The sequence below is a fragment of the Lygodium microphyllum genome, chromosome 13 (assembly GCF_053477565.2).
Source record: "Lygodium microphyllum isolate KBCC chromosome 13, Lygodium_microphyllum_v1.1.10, whole genome shotgun sequence".
In the NCBI taxonomy this organism is placed as follows: Eukaryota; Viridiplantae; Streptophyta; class Polypodiopsida; order Schizaeales; family Lygodiaceae; genus Lygodium; species Lygodium microphyllum.
The window spans coordinates 121,579,099-121,598,539 of NC_141147.1; the positions used below are offsets into that span (position 1 = coordinate 121,579,099).

Consider the following 19,441-nt stretch of genomic DNA (forward strand, 5'->3'; position numbering starts at 1 on the left):
GAGTGGAACTGCTGAATAGGCCAACCTTCCTATGTAAGTGGTGAAATGGAGAAAACAGTCTGACGTGGCTGAAATAATGCCATAAATGTTGTCTGACTAGCAGTAAATGCCTCCAGCAAGACTGCAATGTGGCACTAGACAAACGTGCCTAAATCAGGAGCAGAAAGTAGACATGAAATGCTGGAAATGCACCCTCCCAAGCTGGCTGGTACTGAACAGTGTTAACATATTGGAGAAAATTGGTGCAAATGCATACTAACCTCCACCTGATGTGCTTGTAATTAATAGAACTGACACAGAGAAAGAAGAGGACAATGCAAACCATATCTGCTAACAGAATTAAAGCAGTAGATGTAGTAGGGTAGCTACTCAAGATCTTGGGTGAGTGGAGAAGTGCACAAGAATGCCTTCTCTTGATGAAGTAAAAGGAAATCATGCTACACAATGCATGGATTTTCACTATGGAGGAGTCTACTCTTGTAGGCTTTGTCCTTTCTAGGGGCCCAATGTATACATACAATGAAAATGCAAAGCCTGGGATGCCCTGTGCAGTCAAAAGGCAGGGGCATTGAGTGGCTGGCGACAGTTGGAAACTGCTTTAGAAGGGCTGAAAACATGTCACCTACTAGGTGTCAAGCTTGGTGGATAGGAGCTGGGTGATGGCTGGCTGTACCACAAACTGAGATATTCACAAATGGAGGGGTGTAGACAATAGTGGATGATGGTGTGAGTTGATAGCGTGAGCTTTGAATGTCTCCATTACACACTCATATGAGTGCGTCTTCAAGCATATAGAGCTGCAATCACTCCAATGTTGATAAACGTGAAATTGAGAAATGCATCCATGGTATTTCACTGCATTGTAATCAATGAGGAATCTGCACAAATCTCAGTCCCAAACCAATGCGATTCGTCAAATGAGGCCTTAGTCCTGATTGTTAAATAATCTTAGAGCTTTGCCCTAACTAATGCACTTTCAATTCATTGTCAAATTAAAGTAATTCAGGCATGTCAACTTGTTGCCCATAAATCCTAATCTTTACATTTTTTCTAATGTCTACCTTGAATCTTCAATTGGAGGTTTTGGTTGGAATGTCTTTAATAAGCAATTCTACACCCAAAATGACTAATTTTTGTAAAGCCTAGCTACCCATATTTTGTAAACAACAAAAAAACCTAATTCTGATATACTACAAAACAAAGCTTGCACAACCTAAAAGAAAGAAAAGAGAAGAAAGAGATTGATTCTCAACTGTCCAACACCTTGGTGTGGCTGCAAAACACTCTCCTCTTGTTATTCATTGTAAAAAAATCAAAAAGCATATATCTCCTTTTGTCGATACAACTTTTCAAACTTGGGTTGCTCAAAAAAATGAGAGAGAAAGAGAGCCCTAAATAGCCAAGATCAAGTTTTCAAATGAATAACCAATTGTTTCTTAATTATATCGTATTTTTAATTAAGGACTAATTAATGGCTTGATAATTAATGATAAGTGAGCCGCTCATTGCACAAAATTAAGCTCAGGGTTTGCTTAATTACTTTGGGTGCCCTAAGTGAGCTACTTACTAGGTGAAACTTTCAATGTGACTCAATTCTAAGGTACAAACCTTGAATTTAATAAAAGTTTCACATTGCTCCTTGTTCCTTTTGTCCTTTTCTTGTACCACATAGCCTATACACTTGTTCATCGCATGCCGTGATATCAACTTCTTCATTGTTGGTGCAATGGTCATCATTCCAAGAGTTAGGGATACTAGAAGTATGAGTGTATTTTAATCAATTCATAAAGTCTATTTCTCATTTTGGTGACAGTAGTGGAAGAGAGAATACAAGCTAGAGTATTCCTATAGGAATTAGATGATTTGCATGTGGGAAGCATAATAGAATTGTGGTTAATATCACTGATATTTGAACCAAAGGAAGTCTCCATGATTTGGTGGACCGGACAGTCCCTTGAAAAGGCGCACTCAATTGCTTTTGGCTATGCACTAGATGTAGATGGCAACTCAGAAAGAGAAGAGGACTCATCAAGTCTTTTCAAAAGGGAGAGCAGGAGTACTTGAGGACCTAAGTCCAAAGTAGTAGTTTTAGCAAACCAATCAGATAACCCCTTGGGTGTAATGGGGGCGGCTTGGGCAGTTAGTCCAGAAGACATATGTCTCGTTGGTCTACCTTGTTGGTATGGAGGATAATCTCCCCTTGGCTATGGAGGCAAGATAGAAGTGCCTTCAATTGATGTGCTTGAGTTTCTAGGTTAAAAAGTAGTCTTGGGTGGACTATTCTTGGCTCTTGAGCGATATTGATTGTCAAAATGACTGGCCTTTTGGCAACGTGGACAATACTTATTTATCTTAGGGATATTTTATCAATTTAGTTTCAATCCTAGAGGGGAGTTGCTTTGCCTCTCTCTACCTAACTTAGTCTTGGTGTTGTTCTTTCCACCTCCTTACTTCACCTCTAGGGAAATCAAGGCTCCCTGTGAATAGGGAAAGTGAGGTCTCTTATGACATTGATTGAACAATCTTGCAAAACGTAAATGTGATTTGTATTATTTGAGTATTTTAAAACGTGGTTAAATGTTCATCTTTCTATTCAAGGGTGGTCAATGTCTAGAATGCCCTATGACTATACATGGGTCGTCATTGACAAGATGCGCAAGAGAAATTAATACAAGTTTAGTTAGGCGGTCAGATTGACAAGAAAGCCTAGATGATTAAGACCTTACACTCAGGTAGTCACATTGACTAGAATCCATATAATGAGTGGTTTTAAAGAGCGAAACTAGATGCTCATGATCAAAGAAATAGACCATGAATTAGTAAATCTATACAATTAAGCTCTTCAGAATCTAAATTTGGCGACTTCTAAAATTTAGAAGGTTACTATTTTTGAAAGTTGCTTAAATGGAAATTCTGTTCGTGCTAAAGGCTTCGGAATTTCACAAGGAACAATTTTGTTTGAAGCGGCTAGCTCAAATTCTTAAACATTGGAGAGATTTTTGGAGTAGAAGGTTTAGTACTAAAGCTTCTTTCTCTAGAAAAGTGCAATGTGGCATCTAGAATGGGATGTGCCATTTTGAAGAGACAAGTGTTCCTACACTTGTCATTATGCTCAATACTTGTCATTTTCAGCAAACACTTACCATTTGTAGCATTCACTTTTCACTTTTGAGCACCCAAGCCCCAAATCTATATATTTAAGGTCTCTCTCTTAATTTTCAACAAGCTTTAATGTTGAATTGTAGGCCTAATGCTTTGTGCATGCTTATCTAGCACTCATCCAAGAAGCACTTTTTACTTAGATTAATAAAGTCCAAGTGATAAAGAAGAAAATCAGCTTGGTGTTCAGAGTATACAAAAATTAGGGTTTCAAAATGATAATTTTCAGAATTGTAGAAAATCAGCCCATTGTATATGATTTAGGCACTTGGTGCCTGTGGTTTGTTTCAATAAAATCTTGTAGAGGGGGAGGAGCAAGTTTCCCTTAGTGTGGTGTCGATTCTTTTCTTTCTTTCATTGTGCCTCTGTCTTTTAATTTTCATGGTGATAATTGATCAAGTTGGTTAAGTTCAAAGTATTGTCATTCTCAGATTTTTTCCTTAGACCTATCTCTAACTCAATTGGAGTTAAACTAACCGGAGACATAGTGACACAACTTAACTCAAGTGGAGTTAGACTAACTCTAGAAGTAGTGATACAGCTTGTTAACTTAGTTGTGTCCACACTATATACTAAAACATTGGGCACTGTCCATAATTGACAATTCTAACACCCCCTTGCAGTGTCAACGTGATAATTTATAAGGAGTAGTCAATCATCAAAAGCTAGTAAGTTTAAGGATTTTCGAAATTCTTCAGAGTATACAAAAATTAGGGTTTCAAAATGATAATTTTCAGAATTGTAGAAAATCAGCCCATTGTATATGATTTAGGCACTTGGTGCCTGTGGTTTGTTTCAATAAAATCTTGTAGAGGGGGAGGAGCAGGTTTCCCTCAGTGTGGTGTCGATTCTTTTCTTTCTTTCATTGTGCCTCTGTCTTTTAATTTTCATGGTGATAATTGATCAAGTTGGTTAAGTTCAAAGTATTGTCATTCTCAGATTTTTTTCCTTGACCTATCTCTAACTCAATTGGAGTTAAACTAACCGGAGACATAGTGACACAACTTAACTCAAGTGGAGTTAGACTAACTCTAGAAGTAGTGATACAGCTTGTTAACTTAGTTGTGTCCACACTATATACTAAAACATTGGGCACTGTCCATAATTGACAATTCTAACACCCCCTTGCGGTGTCAACATGATAATTTATAAGGAGTAATCAATCATCAAAAACTAGTAAGTTTAAGGATTTTCGGAATTCCTCAGAGTATACAAAAATTAGGGTTTCAAAATGATAATTTTCAGAGTTGTAGAAAATCATCCCATTGTATATGATTTAGGCACTTGGTGCCTGTGGTTTGTTTCAATAAAATCTTGTAGAGGGGGAGGGGCAGGTTCCCCTAAGTGTGGTGTCGATTCTTTTATTTCTTTCATTGTGCCTCTGTCTTTTAATTTTCATGGTGATAATTGATCAAGTTGGTTAAGTTCAAAGTATTGTCATTCTCAGATTTTTTCCTTAGACCTATCTCTAACTCAATTGGAGTTAAACTAACCGGAGACATAGTGACACAACTTAACTCAAGTGGAGTTAGACTAACTCTAGAAGTAGTGATACAGCTTGTTAATTTAGTTGTGTCCACACTATATACTAAAACATTGGGCACTGTCCATAATTGACAATTCTAACACCCCCTTGCGGTGTCAACATGATAATTTATAAGGAGTAATCAATCATCAAAAGCTAGTAAGTTTAATGATTTTCGAAATTCCTCAAACTTTTTGCATGGTAGTGTCTTGGGGAAAATATTTGCAATATTTTCTTGTATGGGGATGTAGATCATGCTAATCTCCCTTGCATGTGATCTCTCTCTAACATAGTGAAAATTTATCTCAATGTGTTTCATACGAGCATGAAACACTGCATTACATGCTCCTGCAATAGCATTCTGACTGTCAGAATGAATAGTAGTGGGCTCTCCAAATGAACATGAAGATCAACCAATGCAACATGACGTAATCAAATACACTTGACTATAGTTGTGAAAGTTACCTTGTACTCAGTTTCACAAGATGAGGTAGCCACAATAGATTGTTGCTTGCTTAGCTAAGAAATTCATGATGAGCCTAGAAGGAAACAATGTCCACAAGTAGACTGCCTTGTATCATGAGCAGCAACCCAATCTGAATCATTGTAGGTATGCATTGCAAGTCTTTCCCCTTGGGAAATAGTAAACCATACAACTGTGTTCCTTTCAAACAACAAAGAATACACTTAATAGCTTGCTAATGTAGTGTCCTTGGACTGTGCATATATCTACTCTATTGTGATACTGCATATTGTATGCTAGGATGAGTGTTGCACAAATAGATAAGGCAACCAATAACTTGGCTGTAAATAACAACATTTGATAGATCACCGTTATCATGAATTGAAAATTTCAGCCCTGTTTCTATAGGTGTGCTCATAGGATTACAATCTTGCATGTTAAACTTTACTAATACCTTTTGAACATATTGTGATTGAGACACAGCAACAACATGCTGGTTTTGGGTGGATTGGATCCCCAAAAAATAGTGAAGCAGCCCACATCTAACATATCAAAAGTAGACTACAATTCAGTCTTGAAATTTGCAATTTTTCTCTACATATATCAAGGCTTTATTTGTGCTCAAACATTTGTGCTCTTGGCCTTGCACAACAAAGCTTGGAGGTTGTGCAACATATACATCCACTTACAAATCTCCATTCCCTGCCCTTATATCCAATTGATGCACATCCCAATTGAAATGTGCAACCATAGCAATCACACATCTAATGGTGGTCATCCTGGATGTAGGAGCAAATGTCTCCTCATAGTTAATGCCCTTTTTCTAAGCATATCCCTTTGTAACTAGCGGTGCCTTGTATTTGTCAATAGACTCATTAGACTTCTTTTTCAGCTTGTAAACCCAACATGTACTAATGGCCTTTTTGCTAGAAGCCAAGTTAACAAGACTCCAGGTGTTATTTTGCTTTATAAAGCACATCTCATCACTCATGGCTTAAACCCAATGCACATCTTGTTGTGCAACCTCAAAACTTGTAGGCTCATCCTCATCTAAAAGAGTACTAGCAAAAGCATATGCTTTCTCATCATCAATAAGATGGCATGTATAAAAAAACTGTGCCCACCCTATGTTTCTAGCACTAGAACATGTACGTTGAGGTGAATGAGTATCCATATGAGTCTCTTTAAGAAACTGTATGTAATAAAAGCATAGTCCTCCTCTATGAGGTTGGTTGAAACATCACCATCGGTCGTGTGAGGGGCTGATGTTTCTTGGACAGCCATTCCGGAGTCTTATTTCTTATCTTTTGCATTCTTCAGTATTATGACTTTGCTTTTTGCAATAGTGGCATTTCCCCTTCTCCTTAGACTTATCTGCATCATTGCTACTCTTATTTGAAGGCTGCCCAACATCAGCCTTGGGTTGATTTGCATTTTTTTCCCTTTCCCTTTGCCTTTGTAGTATTGTACCTAGAAAGCATGGTTGAATCACTTGAATGTAGGGCCATATTCTTTCGAGTTAGCTCCTCTTGACGCAAGAGATTGGTCAATTGCACGAATGTGAGGGGCTCAGGTGCTCCCCTCAAATGGCAAATTAAGTGAAGTAAAAACCAAAGTACGACTCTCGAAGAGAGTTCAAAGTGATATTTAGCATCTCACCATCTTCAATCATCTCATTAATGTTGAGCAGCTACTCATGCAAATTGTGAATGCATGTGATGTGATCTATTGTAGAATCATCTTCATTCATGTGCTTGACCAACTCTCTATGCAAGAAAGAGATTTAGGCCTCATTCTTAGCTGCAAATATATGCTCCAATACAACCTAAGCTACATGTGAGGTTTTGCAAGATTGAATGTGAGGTATGATGGCTCTTTTCACTGATAGAGCTATTAAAGACAAAGCTTGGACATCTCTAGAATCCCATCTCTTTTGGTCACGTGTAACAATGGGCGCAGCAATAGGGTGTACTCCTCCTCTCCCCTAAATGAAGAGGTGTGCCAAGAGCAATCATTGCAGGTTGAACTTCATTACCTATGACATAATCCCATAAATTCTTGGCCACAAGGAGGTTCCAAATCATGAAATTCCAGAGGGAGTAATTTGTGCCATCCTATATGTCCTCATTGGTGAGGATGCCAAGAACATTGTTATTCCTTGCCATAGCTGAATAAAAATTGAATGGAAGGTGTGACCAAAGCTTCCAACATAGAAGAGGGCTACATGACCAAAATCGTATTCGGGATCCCAATGCAAACAAGATTACTTGTTGTACCAAAACTATCAAGAGCTGAATCATTATTGTGTAGCTAAACAATGACTGTCAACGCCTTGATTTCCGTGTCCAAACTGATCCAAACAGCAATTTAATGCTATACCACCACCTATAATATGCCTTTAAAGGCACAAGAGCAAAAAGCCCTAATTTGTTTTACATAAATTTTGAGAAATTGCAGAAATTCAGAACTAGTTACAACCAATGACCAATATCAGTGATGAATCTCGAGATTTCATTGCCAATGGGAGTCGATTTCAGTAAAAGCTCCAAATTTTTGATGGAAATTTCAAGAAATTTTAGAGAAACCCCCAAATTTCTTGGCATTGAGTGTGAGAAATTGAAAAATTCTTTGAAATTGGAGATGAGATAGGCAAGATGGATGAGAAATTACACAAATTTCCAAAAAGCCCCAGATTCTAAAATTAGTGTTTTTACACTTAGGATTTTTGAGTATTTTTGTATAGTTGAAAATGGCACAGATGGATCAGAAATTGCACACATTTTTGAAAACCCTGAAATTTAAAAATTGGGGTTTTTGCATGTTTTTTCAGACCTATAGAAAATGGTGGATAGAGTTGAGAAAATGGCAAGCAAGGCAGAGAAAATCACAGGCAGAGTTGAGAGAGGTTGTGTGCAGGCTGCGTGCAAGCTGAAACAACAACAGCTCCTCCCTCCAAAACAACAACTCCTCTTTTTTTGTCGGCTGAGTGGACTTTGTGCCACTCACCTGGTCGGCAATGGTGAGACGGAACCCATGTGTCTAGCTCTAATACTAATTGTTGCACACAGAGAGAGAGAGAGAGAGAGAGAGAGAGAGAGAGAGAGAGTGTGTGCGTGTGTGTGTGGAGTTTAGTGGGTAGTAGTCCCACACTAAAAGATGCAAGTACTAGAATCATAGTATGAAAGTACAATAGGTCTTAAGTAAGTTAGACCTATCCCTAACTCAATTGGAGTTAAACTAACTCTAGATGTACTAATACAACTTATTAACTTAGTTGTGCCTACACTTTATACTAAAACATTGGGTGTTGCTCATAAGACAAATTCTAACACAGGATTGGTGTGGGTGCTCTTTTCTTGTACTTTAGCTTAATGGAAAGAGGGGGCTTCCTCCAGCTTTTCCTTCCATCGTTTAATGGTGAGAGGGGGCGGCTTCTTCTATTGGTGTTTATAGGGTTTTGATTACATTTTGCTTCATGGATATTATTATTATACTTTGTATTATTGTCTGTATCATCAAGATGATTATGATTGTAAAAGGGCACAAGGGCAAGTGAATGTTGGAGATGAAGGAAGAGAGAGTGAACACAAGACAATGAGCAAGAGTGGGCAGTAGTTTCACAGTCAAAAGGTGCAAGTGCTAGAATGATAGAATGAAAGTACAATAGGTCTTAAGTAAGTTAGACCTATCCCTAACTCACCTAGAGTTAATTTAACTCTAGGACTAACTCTAGAAGTGGTGACACAACTTATTAATGTAGTTGTGTTTACACTATGAGTTGGCAAATTCTAACACCCCTTTGTAGTCAATATGGTAGAAGTATAGGAAGATCAATTATCAAAGGGTAGCAAGTTCAGGGACTTTTGAAAAGCCTCAAACTTCTCACGAGGAACTCCTTTGGAGAAAATGTCTGCAACATTCTCTTGCATAGGGACATATATCAAAGTGATCTCTCTTGTAGAGCATCTCTCTGTGACTTAATGATAATGTATCTCAATGTGTTTCGTGCGAGTATGAAACACATGATTCTGTGCCACTACAATAGCACTTTGATTGTCAGAAAGAATGGGTGTAGGTTCCTCCAAAGAAATCTGTAGATACGCATAACAATCTATGCACCCATACACATTCCACTGTTGTGGTGAAGGCTGCCCTATACTCAGCCTCACAAGACAAGGTAGCCACTGTAGGTTGTTTCTTACTCAGCCATGAAATGCATGAATGGCCTAGAAAGAAACAGTGAACGTAGACTGCCTAGTGTTTGCATCACCAACCCAATTTGAATCACTATAAACTTGTAGGTGCAAGTCTCCCCTTGGGAAATGATAATGCATGTGATTGAGTTATCAGCAAGACTAAAGCATCTCAAAATTTCACGTCCTTGTGACAATGTCACTGTTTATCATATGTATCTAATAAGAATAAACCTTAGTACATGGTGCTAGACAACCTGAGTGCATAATCCATCTCTTTGTCTCTAACAATGCATTCATCATCCTCAAAGATGATCTGAAAGCCATGCTTATTGAAGGTAGAAATAGACAATTAATAGTCATTGTCCGTACGCCACATATATCATAACTGCAGCCTACTGCTGTTTGTACATGTGACATGCTTCCTAGCAAGGGCTGAATGCAAAGAGGTAAACAAGCATTTTCTGGAAGTGATGTACTTTGATGCATCACTGCTAAAATACCATGTTTGTTGCGTTTCAGCAGGATTAAATGTTGAATTAACCATAGAAGAATCATATTGCATGTGAGGAATGCATAATCCTCATCCACAAAGTTGGTTGGAGCATCACCATTAGTAGATTTGCTGGCTTACGTTTCTTGGACAGCCAAACCAGAGTCCTTTTTCTCTTTGGCCAATCTCTTTCTGCATTTATTAATATAGTGGCCGGGTTTTTTACAATAATGATATTTCCCCCTTCTTTTTAGACTTTTTTGTGTCTTGGATAGCCTTATTTGATGGGCCATGGCTGTCTATCATCACCCTTTTACTGATTTGATGTATTTTACCCCGACTTTTTCTTTGCCTTTGAACTCGGAAAGCATAGCTACATCGATTGAATGCAATACAATATTCTTTCGAGTTTGTTTCTCTTGTAACAAGAGGCCCTCCAACTCCAAAAATGTAAGGGGTTGCTTCTCTTTCCCCAACCCCCGTCCCCCCAATGACAACATCAAAGAAGTGTGGAAACAAGATATGACTTTGGAAGAGACTTCGCTGTGATGTTCACCAATTCAACATCTTGATCAATCTCATCAAAATTGAATAGTTGCTCATGTAAATCTTGTATATGAGTAAGGTGATCCGTTATGCTATTACCCTTATCCATGTTTACATGTGCCAACTCTCTACAAAGATATGAGATCCTAGCCTCATTGCAGGCTACAAACATATGCTCGAGTATGTCCCGTGCTGATTTTGAGGTCTTACAAGACCACATGTGTGGAATGATGGCTCTTTTTGTTGACAATGCTATCAAAGAAAGTACATGAGTATCCTTCAAATTCCCTTTCCTTTGATCTTTCGTAGGAGGGGGAGGAGGGGTAGCGGTAGCTGCAATAACAACAACCTATCCTTGTCGAGTATGGCATTGCGGTGTCTGAGGTACGAGACCTCTTGGTCGCTGCAAGTCACTTGCAATATAGTCCCATAAGTCCTTTACAACAAGAAGGTTGTGGACCATAAAACTCCACAATGGGTAGTTGAAGCCATCAAGCTTGTCCTGAGTGAGGACACCAAGAATGTTGCTCTGATCATTATTTCCCTGAGATGCCATGCTATCAGTGATGAACAGAAATTTGCAGCCAAATACTTCGATTTGAAGTATTGTGTGTGCTCCTCAGAGTACCAAAAATCCCACGGGATTATTAAACAAGTATCAAACTGTCACACAAATGCCAAAGTATACACAATGTCACACAAATCAGCACTTGGCCAAAACAGAAAACAGAAATGCATTGCTGTACACTGCTGTACCACACTTGCCTCGTAATGCGTGTCCACAAAATAATAAAATCTAGCGATTTAATGTTGTCTTGTCAAAATTTTTGAAAATTTTCAAAATTTGTTGCCAAATCTGATTGTCACAACAAATTAATGCTGTTCTACCACTTGTTTCTTGCCTTGGAATGCGTGTTAGGCAAAAGTCCCAAATCTTTGCAAAATTTCAAAGAAATTGAAAATTTTTTTACCTTACAGTTTGAATTTTTGCAAGAATGTCAATTTTAGGATGTGTGGCAACAATAACCAGTAGTCAAAATTCGCCTCGTGATGCGTACCGGAGTAAAAAAACTAAAAAGCTCTAGATTTCTCGTACCAATGTCAAAGAAATTGTGCAATGTTAGCAACTTCGGTGGAGATTCACGGATGAGAACTTGAATCGGGCAAAATCCCCGACTTTCCTTGAAATTTTTTTGAGAAATTTTAGAAATTGGAAAAGTCGGCCAAAAATCCCCAAATTTCTTGGCACGAAGTGTGAGAAATTAAAAATTTCTTTGAAATCAGGTATGAGACCAGTAAGATAGATGAGAAATTGCAAAAATTTTCAAAAATCCCCAAATTTGAAAAAGTAGGATTTTTTTTTTCTCGAATTTGTACAAAATGATAGGTAGGGCTGGGAAAATGGCAAGCAAGGTTGAGAAAATAGTGAGTATGGTTGAGAATATTACGAGTATGGTTGAGAGAGGCTGTGTGTGCAGAGTTGCGTGTAAGACTATATATGGGACTGTGTGCAGGCTGAAAACAACACCAATACCTCCAAAAGACCAGCTTCTCTTTCTTCGATGATTAAGTGGACTCTGCATGGGTGGCACCGGTTAAGTGGTGGAGAGTCAAAACCCACATGTCTAGCTTTGATACCGAATGTTGAAAATGGAAGAGAGAGAATACAAGACAATGAGCAAGAGTGGGGAGTAGTTCCACACTCAAAAGATGCAAGTGCTAGAATGATAGAATGAAAGTACAATAGGTCTTAAGTAAGTTAGACCTATCACTAACTCAGCTATAGTTAATTTAACTCTAGAACTAACTTTAGAAGTGGTGACACAACTTATTAATGTAGTTGTGTTCAAACTACAAACCAACTAACTAAAACATTGGGCCCTCAAGCATCTGCTGGTGGTTCCATCTGCCTTTGCAAGCTCAAAAAAAAAAGTTTGAAGTGGTTCCATCCGTCTTTGCAAGTCTTGGTAGGCCATTGGACAGTTGACGAGCACCCTTTGTTTGATGCCTTTGCCTTTTTGGAGTAATCACTTGGGCTCCCTTGGTAAGATTATGCCTTTGCCTTTTTGGAGTAATCACTTGGACTCCCTTGGTAAGATAACCATTGTCTCTGTAGTCTTGGTAGCTCACTGGGCAGTTGACGAGCACCCTTTGCTTAATTCCTTGGCTACTTTGGGGTGGGACACCTTGGAGTAATTATGGGCTTGATCTATCTTGACAATCCCTTCTTGGTTCCATTTTTGGGCATAAGAGGGGGTGTTGAGCTGAAAAATGCATTATAAATTGATTAGCTCTTTATTATAGTCCCAAAATATTTCATTAGATGATGCGTGTTCCTAAAGAGAGTCTGCGTGCCATAAGCCACACCCTTATTTGGGGGGATCCACTCATTGATAAATAGACAAGCTGCCCACCACTTAGCATAATTTTGGTTTGTAGATTGTTGGTGCCTATCTCTGCTGTCCACATCTGGGCTATGGAGGATATCTCAATTTGAGCTATTGTCCAGCTCCTCTCTCCCTGATGGTGATTGTTCTCTGCTTGCTAGAGAGAGTATGTGTCCCATAAGCCACACCCTTATTTGGGAGGATCCACTCATTAGACAATCTATGTTCCTAGAGAGAGTTTGTGTCCCATAAGCCACACCCTAATTTGGGAGGATCCACTCATCGATAAATAGACCAGCTGCCCACCACTCAGCCTAATCCTGTTTTGCTGATCGTTGGTGCCTATCTTTGCTGTCCACACTTGGGCTATGGAGGATATCTCAATTTGAGCTGCTGTCTACTGCTGTCCAGCTCCTCCATGTTGGCGATTGTTCTCTGCTTGCTGTCATCACCTTGCAAGTTGTGCTTATTGCTGCTGATCTCTTTTCAGACTGTTTGATCCTGATCTGCTGTTCCCAGCTTGCCACGTCAACATTAGCACCTGAGTTTGCTGCCTCTCCAGCCTTGCCATGTCATCAACAGCCTTCATTTTGCTGTTCTCTGCTGTCACTTGGCTGCCATCTCACCTCAGCACGCTGTATTTGCAGATTTTCTGCCTTCCTCATTAGTTTGCTGCATCTTCGAGCTGTCCTGCTTCGTCCTAGGCGCATCTAATCTGCGTTTTGCTGTTGCTGCGGATACATTCGGAGGCTGTTTAATGTGATTCGAGATCTGTTAGAGTACGACAAACTCTTTTGCTCATACTCACTAACCTCCGTTTTAGAGACACGAGAGTTCGAGGTTCAGTATTCACCTTGCATAGTGTGTTTGCTGCATTGTGCATTGTAGTTATTCATTATTCATTCATTCATTTTAACTGTTCATTGTCTTTGAGTTACCCTAGTCCTACTAAAGTCTTTTATTAGTTTGTGCTTTATCGTACGATTGTGTTTGTTATTTGTAGGCAAGTATTTCTTTGCAGCCAGCTATTGGAGAAATTTGCAAAACAAGGATAGGTTGAGTGGAAGGGTAGCCTTCTATTCATAGATGTGGATCCTACCAAAGTTTGTGTGTCGGCTTATGGGAAACAGGGACTTTGGTAAATTTTGAATAAAAGTTTGGTAATTTGAGTTTGGGCCATTTTAAACAGCTAAATTCTAATCAAGGTTTTGTGTTTATAATGCACCTTTTTAGCTTACATAAATGACATCAAAAGAAAGAGAAAATGCACAATTTGTAAATAGGAACGTGGATTCACTATGATAACAAAAAATACAATAGTTGAGTGCCAAATAACATACTCCATAGGCTTCCTCTATCTACACCAAGAATCAGCAATACCAGTGATTGTGGCCATATACCCTTAGGCCTCCTTTTATAGACAAAAAGGGTGGGATGACCTGCGAGTAGGTCGGTCGAGGCTCAAGAAAAGCCACCCATGAATTTGGGTTCTAGGTGCATGTGAACTTGTGAAATGATCACTTGCAATAGTAATTGGTGTAAAGTTGTGGATGGTATGTTTAGGGTTACATTCTATGCGTGTACGGGACGTTTCATATGGTACTATTCCGTATGGTTGTACCATATGGTCTCATACAGGATCCATGTGTTCGAACTATTCCGAAAAGGTAATCGTTTCTTGCGTGCAGAATTTGATCGTTGGTGCTGCTTTTTGACCCTTTTTTTGGGACTGTTTGGAGTTTGAAGTTTGAACTTCACTTTTTCTTTCGCACTCCTCCTTCCTTCATGAATCATACTTCCTCTTCTCTTCTCCCTTACCTCAAGGCTCAACCCTTATAAAAGGGTAGTCCCCTCCCCCCCTATCTCACCACACAAATCAGTTTGTAGCTTGCTCATCTTTTCCAATCTCTTCAAGAACCCTACTTCCTCTCTCCCTATCCCCCTTCCTCTCTCTTTCCATCGCATCTTCCAAGTTTCTCCTATCTCTATCTTTAGAGAGCTTGAGTATGATGACGACGGAAACATTATGAGTGATAGGGACTTTGGTGAAGTGTCTAAGGCCTCTTCTAGTGAGGGCGACTCTCCTTCCGATGTATCTGGGCCGGATGACAGGTCCTCATTAGTGATGAGCCATTTTGTATTTAGTCATTGTGAGCCTTTTTACGAGCTTTGAGTGATAGGCTATAGTATCTGCCATGGCAAATGCCATTTTGTATCTTTTTCTCTCACTCAATCGAACATGTTACGGTTTACCCAACTCTAATTTTAAGTTTTAACTCTTATATGGACTTGCAATTGTTGTCTAAACTCAAATCCATGGAAACTTTGTGCTTTCCATGATCTATCTTTAAGTTGCACAGTTTATGTGTCTAGGCTGATTTTATATATAATTTTATATGCATGTTTTAAATGAAAGTACAAAACAAAATATTTTATTCTTAAATTTTTTGTGTACGCACTAAACCGCACATATTCATGTATTGAACGTATTGTACTAAATGTACGAGACCACCCTAGGTATGTTGTTGGGCAAGTATTGAGAGTTGTGGTTGAACATGTATTGAGAGTTGTGGTTGAACATGAGAACCCTTGACTGGTTATCTGCTTGCCAGGATTGGAAATTGGTTTGTGTGATTGTTCAAAAGCAAATGCCAATTTAGTCTTCACTTTTCAATTTTGAATGTCTTTGATTTGCAAAGACGTGGTTCGCATAGAGCCATGATTAAATTGACTCCCGATGGAGCTGGATAATCAGATAAAGCTTATAGACTTAAAACTTTCATCTTGTCATAGCCTTTTAAGTTGCTTTTCTAACAACATTGTTGTTTGACTTGTGTTTTGGAGCTTCTAGTACACTATAGAGCTTGGGCTGAGATAACTATGCACAAGTTTGAGGATACCTTCCAAGAACAGCAGCCAATGGAGTTGGTTTTAGGGCATGGTGAGCATTACATCTGACTTTTTGCTTTATATTTCGTCCTGGGCAGAACAAAACTTGACAATAGCTAACTGAAATAGTATTTTGTTTTTTAATGCCTACTACCAGAGAAGCCTGTACACCGAGGTCTTGCTATAGGTGTTAAAAGTATGAAAGCAGGAGAAAGTGCTCTTTTTCGTGTGGGTTGGCAGTTCGGTTATGGTGAGGAAGGAAATTTTTCATTCCCCAACGTTCCTCCCAAGGCAGACCTCGTGTATGAAGTGGATCTGATTGGATTTGAGGATGCTAAAGAAGTAAGTTGGTGACAAGCTGAAATTGTGGCCTGTTTATAGGATCTGCATAGCTGGCTTAATTGATTGTGGTGGAGAAAATGGGATGTGGAGTCTGTTTGTGCATATCTGTGTGCCAATGTAATTGCTGTACATATTGCTTCTTAGGAGTAAAGCAAGCTGAATATTAGGAACTTGGATGTGTAGGGAAAACCTCGTTCGCAGATGACTGTAGAGGAGAGGATTGCAGCAGCAGATAGAAGAAAGCTGGAAGGAAATCAGCTTTTCAAAGATGAAAAGATTGAGGAAGCCTTACAACAGTATGAGATGGTAGGTTATCCATTGCCTAAATATCATCTCTTTGGCAACTTGTCTCTGGCTTTTTCCAGATATGAGGTATATTGCTTCTGATTGAAAGGATGATACATGGAGCTGTACTCTTCAATATCAATGATTCAATTTTTGCTTTTCTTCATATGGTTTTATCCTGAAACTTCAGCCACTTCCTTTTTTCATTGCTTCGCATGTCATGATAGATCCTTCTCTTCTCCAGGTCGATGCAAGGCGTGCAGATAAATTTCTTGGCTCATGGTAGTGCAAACTGTGTGTAGGTCACAAAATGCCTAGCTGCATTCTGTTTTCCTTTTTAAAATTTAGTTGCTCCTTGTGTCAAATGGTTTCTTATGTGAAATGGTATACCTTAACGATGATTTTGATCAACTTTGTGATCCTGGAAAGGTTCTTGCAATGAGTTCAAGCTTGGAAGCATTTCGGCATGAAACTTTAGAACCAAAAACTAGAATCGGGGTCAGATTTTGGTTCTCCCCTTAGTAATTTAATTGCATGAATTGGATCTCTCGAGCTGCAAACCCTCATAAAAAGGGCTATATTTTGCATGTGTCATCCGCGAGGCTTGATATTGAATGTTTTATTACACTCATGAAGGGGGTGATTATGGACTATGCCACATGGTTTGTGGGCAATGGATGAATTGTGTTAAACACTTGAATTCCAATTCACAATCATGAAAGATGCCAGCCATGATTGTGTTATCACTCCTCTAGAAGAGGAGAAATTATGTTAGGCAAGCCTCACTTGCAATTGAAGGACAGCAAAAGCTGTAAAACTAGCAGAAAAATGCCTATCCTTGACATGCTGCTAATCCAAGTTTCCTTATGTCTGCATACCTGGCATTGTATTTGAAGAGCCCAAAAGGCTAATGGGTAATGGAGACATTGTTTTGCATCTTGAGTAAGAATGCATGGCTCATTTTTAGCCGGCTTTGGCTTTCTCAGCTGATTGTAATGTTGCATGGCTCATTTCAGAAGGCTTTACGAGCAAGTCATTCATTTGATATATAGGTGGAGATAATAATCGACAGTTGTCACTGGTTGAGAATGCATACCCACCTCTTATGTGACAAATTAGCTGGCTTTGGCTTTCTCACCCGATTATAAAGTTGCATGGCTCATTTCAGAAGGCTTTACTAGCAAGTCATTCATTTGATATACAGGTAGAGATAATAATCAGCCGTTGTCACCGGTCGAGAATGCATACCCACCTCCTATGTGACAAATCTCTTTCTCCTTTGGTTTTTTTTTGAAATGCTAATGTCATTAAATAGCATAGAACATGGTCAATTGGCCCAAGATGTGCCATGTTATGTTCTGGCTTTATGGGTATACTGCTGGTAGGCTATATCTCAATCATTAGGGTGCTCTTGGGGATTGACAAGGATGACCCATAGATACATTACTCTATACCATTGCCTCCAGCCAGATATGAGAACTTACACCCTGTGATCTCACATGCTTATGGTTGTGCTGGATCTGTTTGGGAAAGTGATTGGCTCTTCATATCCCAGTTGCTGCCTTTATAAAGACTGGGTTGGTGCAATACTTCTGACTAGGACAATTAAATATTGAAATATTTTAAGAGATTAAATTAAAGATAAGTGGAAGCATCTGTATGTAAATAGCTGTGGTGGATGAAGGCTCAAGAACGACATTCGAGTGACAAACTACATTAGTGATAATGTTTGTTTGATTAATTTCAGGTTGTTTGTAACTAATATGAGCGTGTTCCTTACTGGTCCAGGCTTTGGCATATATGAACGATGAGTTTATGTTCCAGCTTTTTGGGAAGTACAAAGACATGGCTGATGCTGTAAAGAATCCTTGCCATTTGAACATGGCCGCATGTATGTTGAAGCTCAGTCGATACGATGAAGCGATTGCGCAATGCAGTGTGGTATGCAGTATTTATGACAGCTTGTAATTGTGTCCTCTGTTGAAATTTGTCAAGGCTGTCTAATAGTGTTATTTCATTGGGGTTTAAAAGGAGAAATAATGAATGTTAATTCTCATTGTTTTATCAGGTGTTACAAGAAGACACTATGAATGTTAAGGCTCTTTTCCGCCGAGGCAAAGCTCGTGCTGCTCTTGGTCGGACAGAGGAAGCCAAAGAAGATTTAAAGAAAATCCAGAAGATAAATCCAAACGACAAGGAGGTTATTCGAGAATTGCGCATGTTGGCAGAGCAGGACAAGCAACTATATCAAAAACAAAGGGAGCTTTATAAGGGAATCTTTGGTCCTACCCCTGAAGGGCAACCAAAAAAGATGCACTGGTACCACATTCTATGGAATTGGTTGGTTGCAAGGATAAGATTCTTGCTCAAGCTTAGTGGCAAAAAAGATGCCTAGGCCATGGAGAGGGAAAACGAGGGTAGTTTATGATCACTATACTACTTTCTGACGATGCATTATTGGGTCGTCTTTAATTGAAAAGACAATTAAGGACTGCTATATATTCATCCAGGCTGATAAAAGCTTTGTGTGGAAGTGAAAGAGCATGTCAACCGAACACACAATTGTGAGTTGTTATTTTGTAGCGTATGTTGAGTAAAGTAGACGAGGGAGCATCCTTTCAAACTGGCATGGTATTGTGGACATACACGTGCACATGCATATGACTTGGTGAAATTTTGAGTATTCTTGCACTAGGGTCTGACAAAATGATGACTCGTTCTTCTTGACAGTGCATTGCCATTAGTTCATATTTTCGTTGCAGCATGCGGTCAGCTGTATGCTTGGGAGTGATAGTATTCACGAATAGCATTCTGGATGCTATTGAAGTGTTTCTTAGTGAATGTTGGCTTGGAAGCCCTATGCCAAGTGTAGAGTTCGGGGGACGTTCTCCTTGGTGCTTAAATAAGGGAAAAAAATTTGGAACTTGTTGAATTATTGACGTTCCACTGTTCAGAAAATTTTCTGGAGATCCCAATGGGCCTCTCTCTCTCTCTCCCCCTCTCTAAAAGACAGTTGTGTGCTAGCGACTTAAACTCCATCCTCGGACCCAACAATCGTAGCTCTTGTAGATCCCTCTTAGCAGCCCGTTCACCAGCATGGAGCACAGTCGCCTATCCTAACAGCCAGTATGCCTCAGGAGGCGGACCCGGCTCTCTCTC

At 39.2% G+C, this 19,441-nt stretch overlaps 1 protein-coding gene across 2 annotated transcripts in view; it reads left to right on the top strand.

Annotated features, from left to right (window-relative positions):
- The window catches only part of TWD1 (FKBP-type peptidyl-prolyl cis-trans isomerase family protein), a 31,258-nt gene extending 12,179 nt beyond the window's left edge, over positions 1 to 19,079 (top strand). Inside the window, exons 3-7 of one of the 2 annotated variants that reach the window (XM_087691680.1) lie at positions 15,618 to 15,707; positions 15,813 to 15,997; positions 16,181 to 16,303; positions 18,071 to 18,223; positions 18,351 to 19,069. In XM_087691680.1, the coding sequence (XP_087547806.1) occupies positions 15,618 to 15,707; positions 15,813 to 15,997; positions 16,181 to 16,303; positions 18,071 to 18,223; positions 18,351 to 18,677 (878 nt within the window). In that variant the 3' untranslated portion in view covers positions 18,678 to 19,069. Of the gene's footprint in view, positions 1 to 15,610; positions 15,708 to 15,812; positions 15,998 to 16,180; positions 16,304 to 18,070; positions 18,224 to 18,350 lie in introns of both variants that reach the window. The other variant, XM_087691681.1, reaches the window with a different exon arrangement.
- The last annotated feature ends 362 nt before the right edge of the window (positions 19,080 to 19,441 follow it).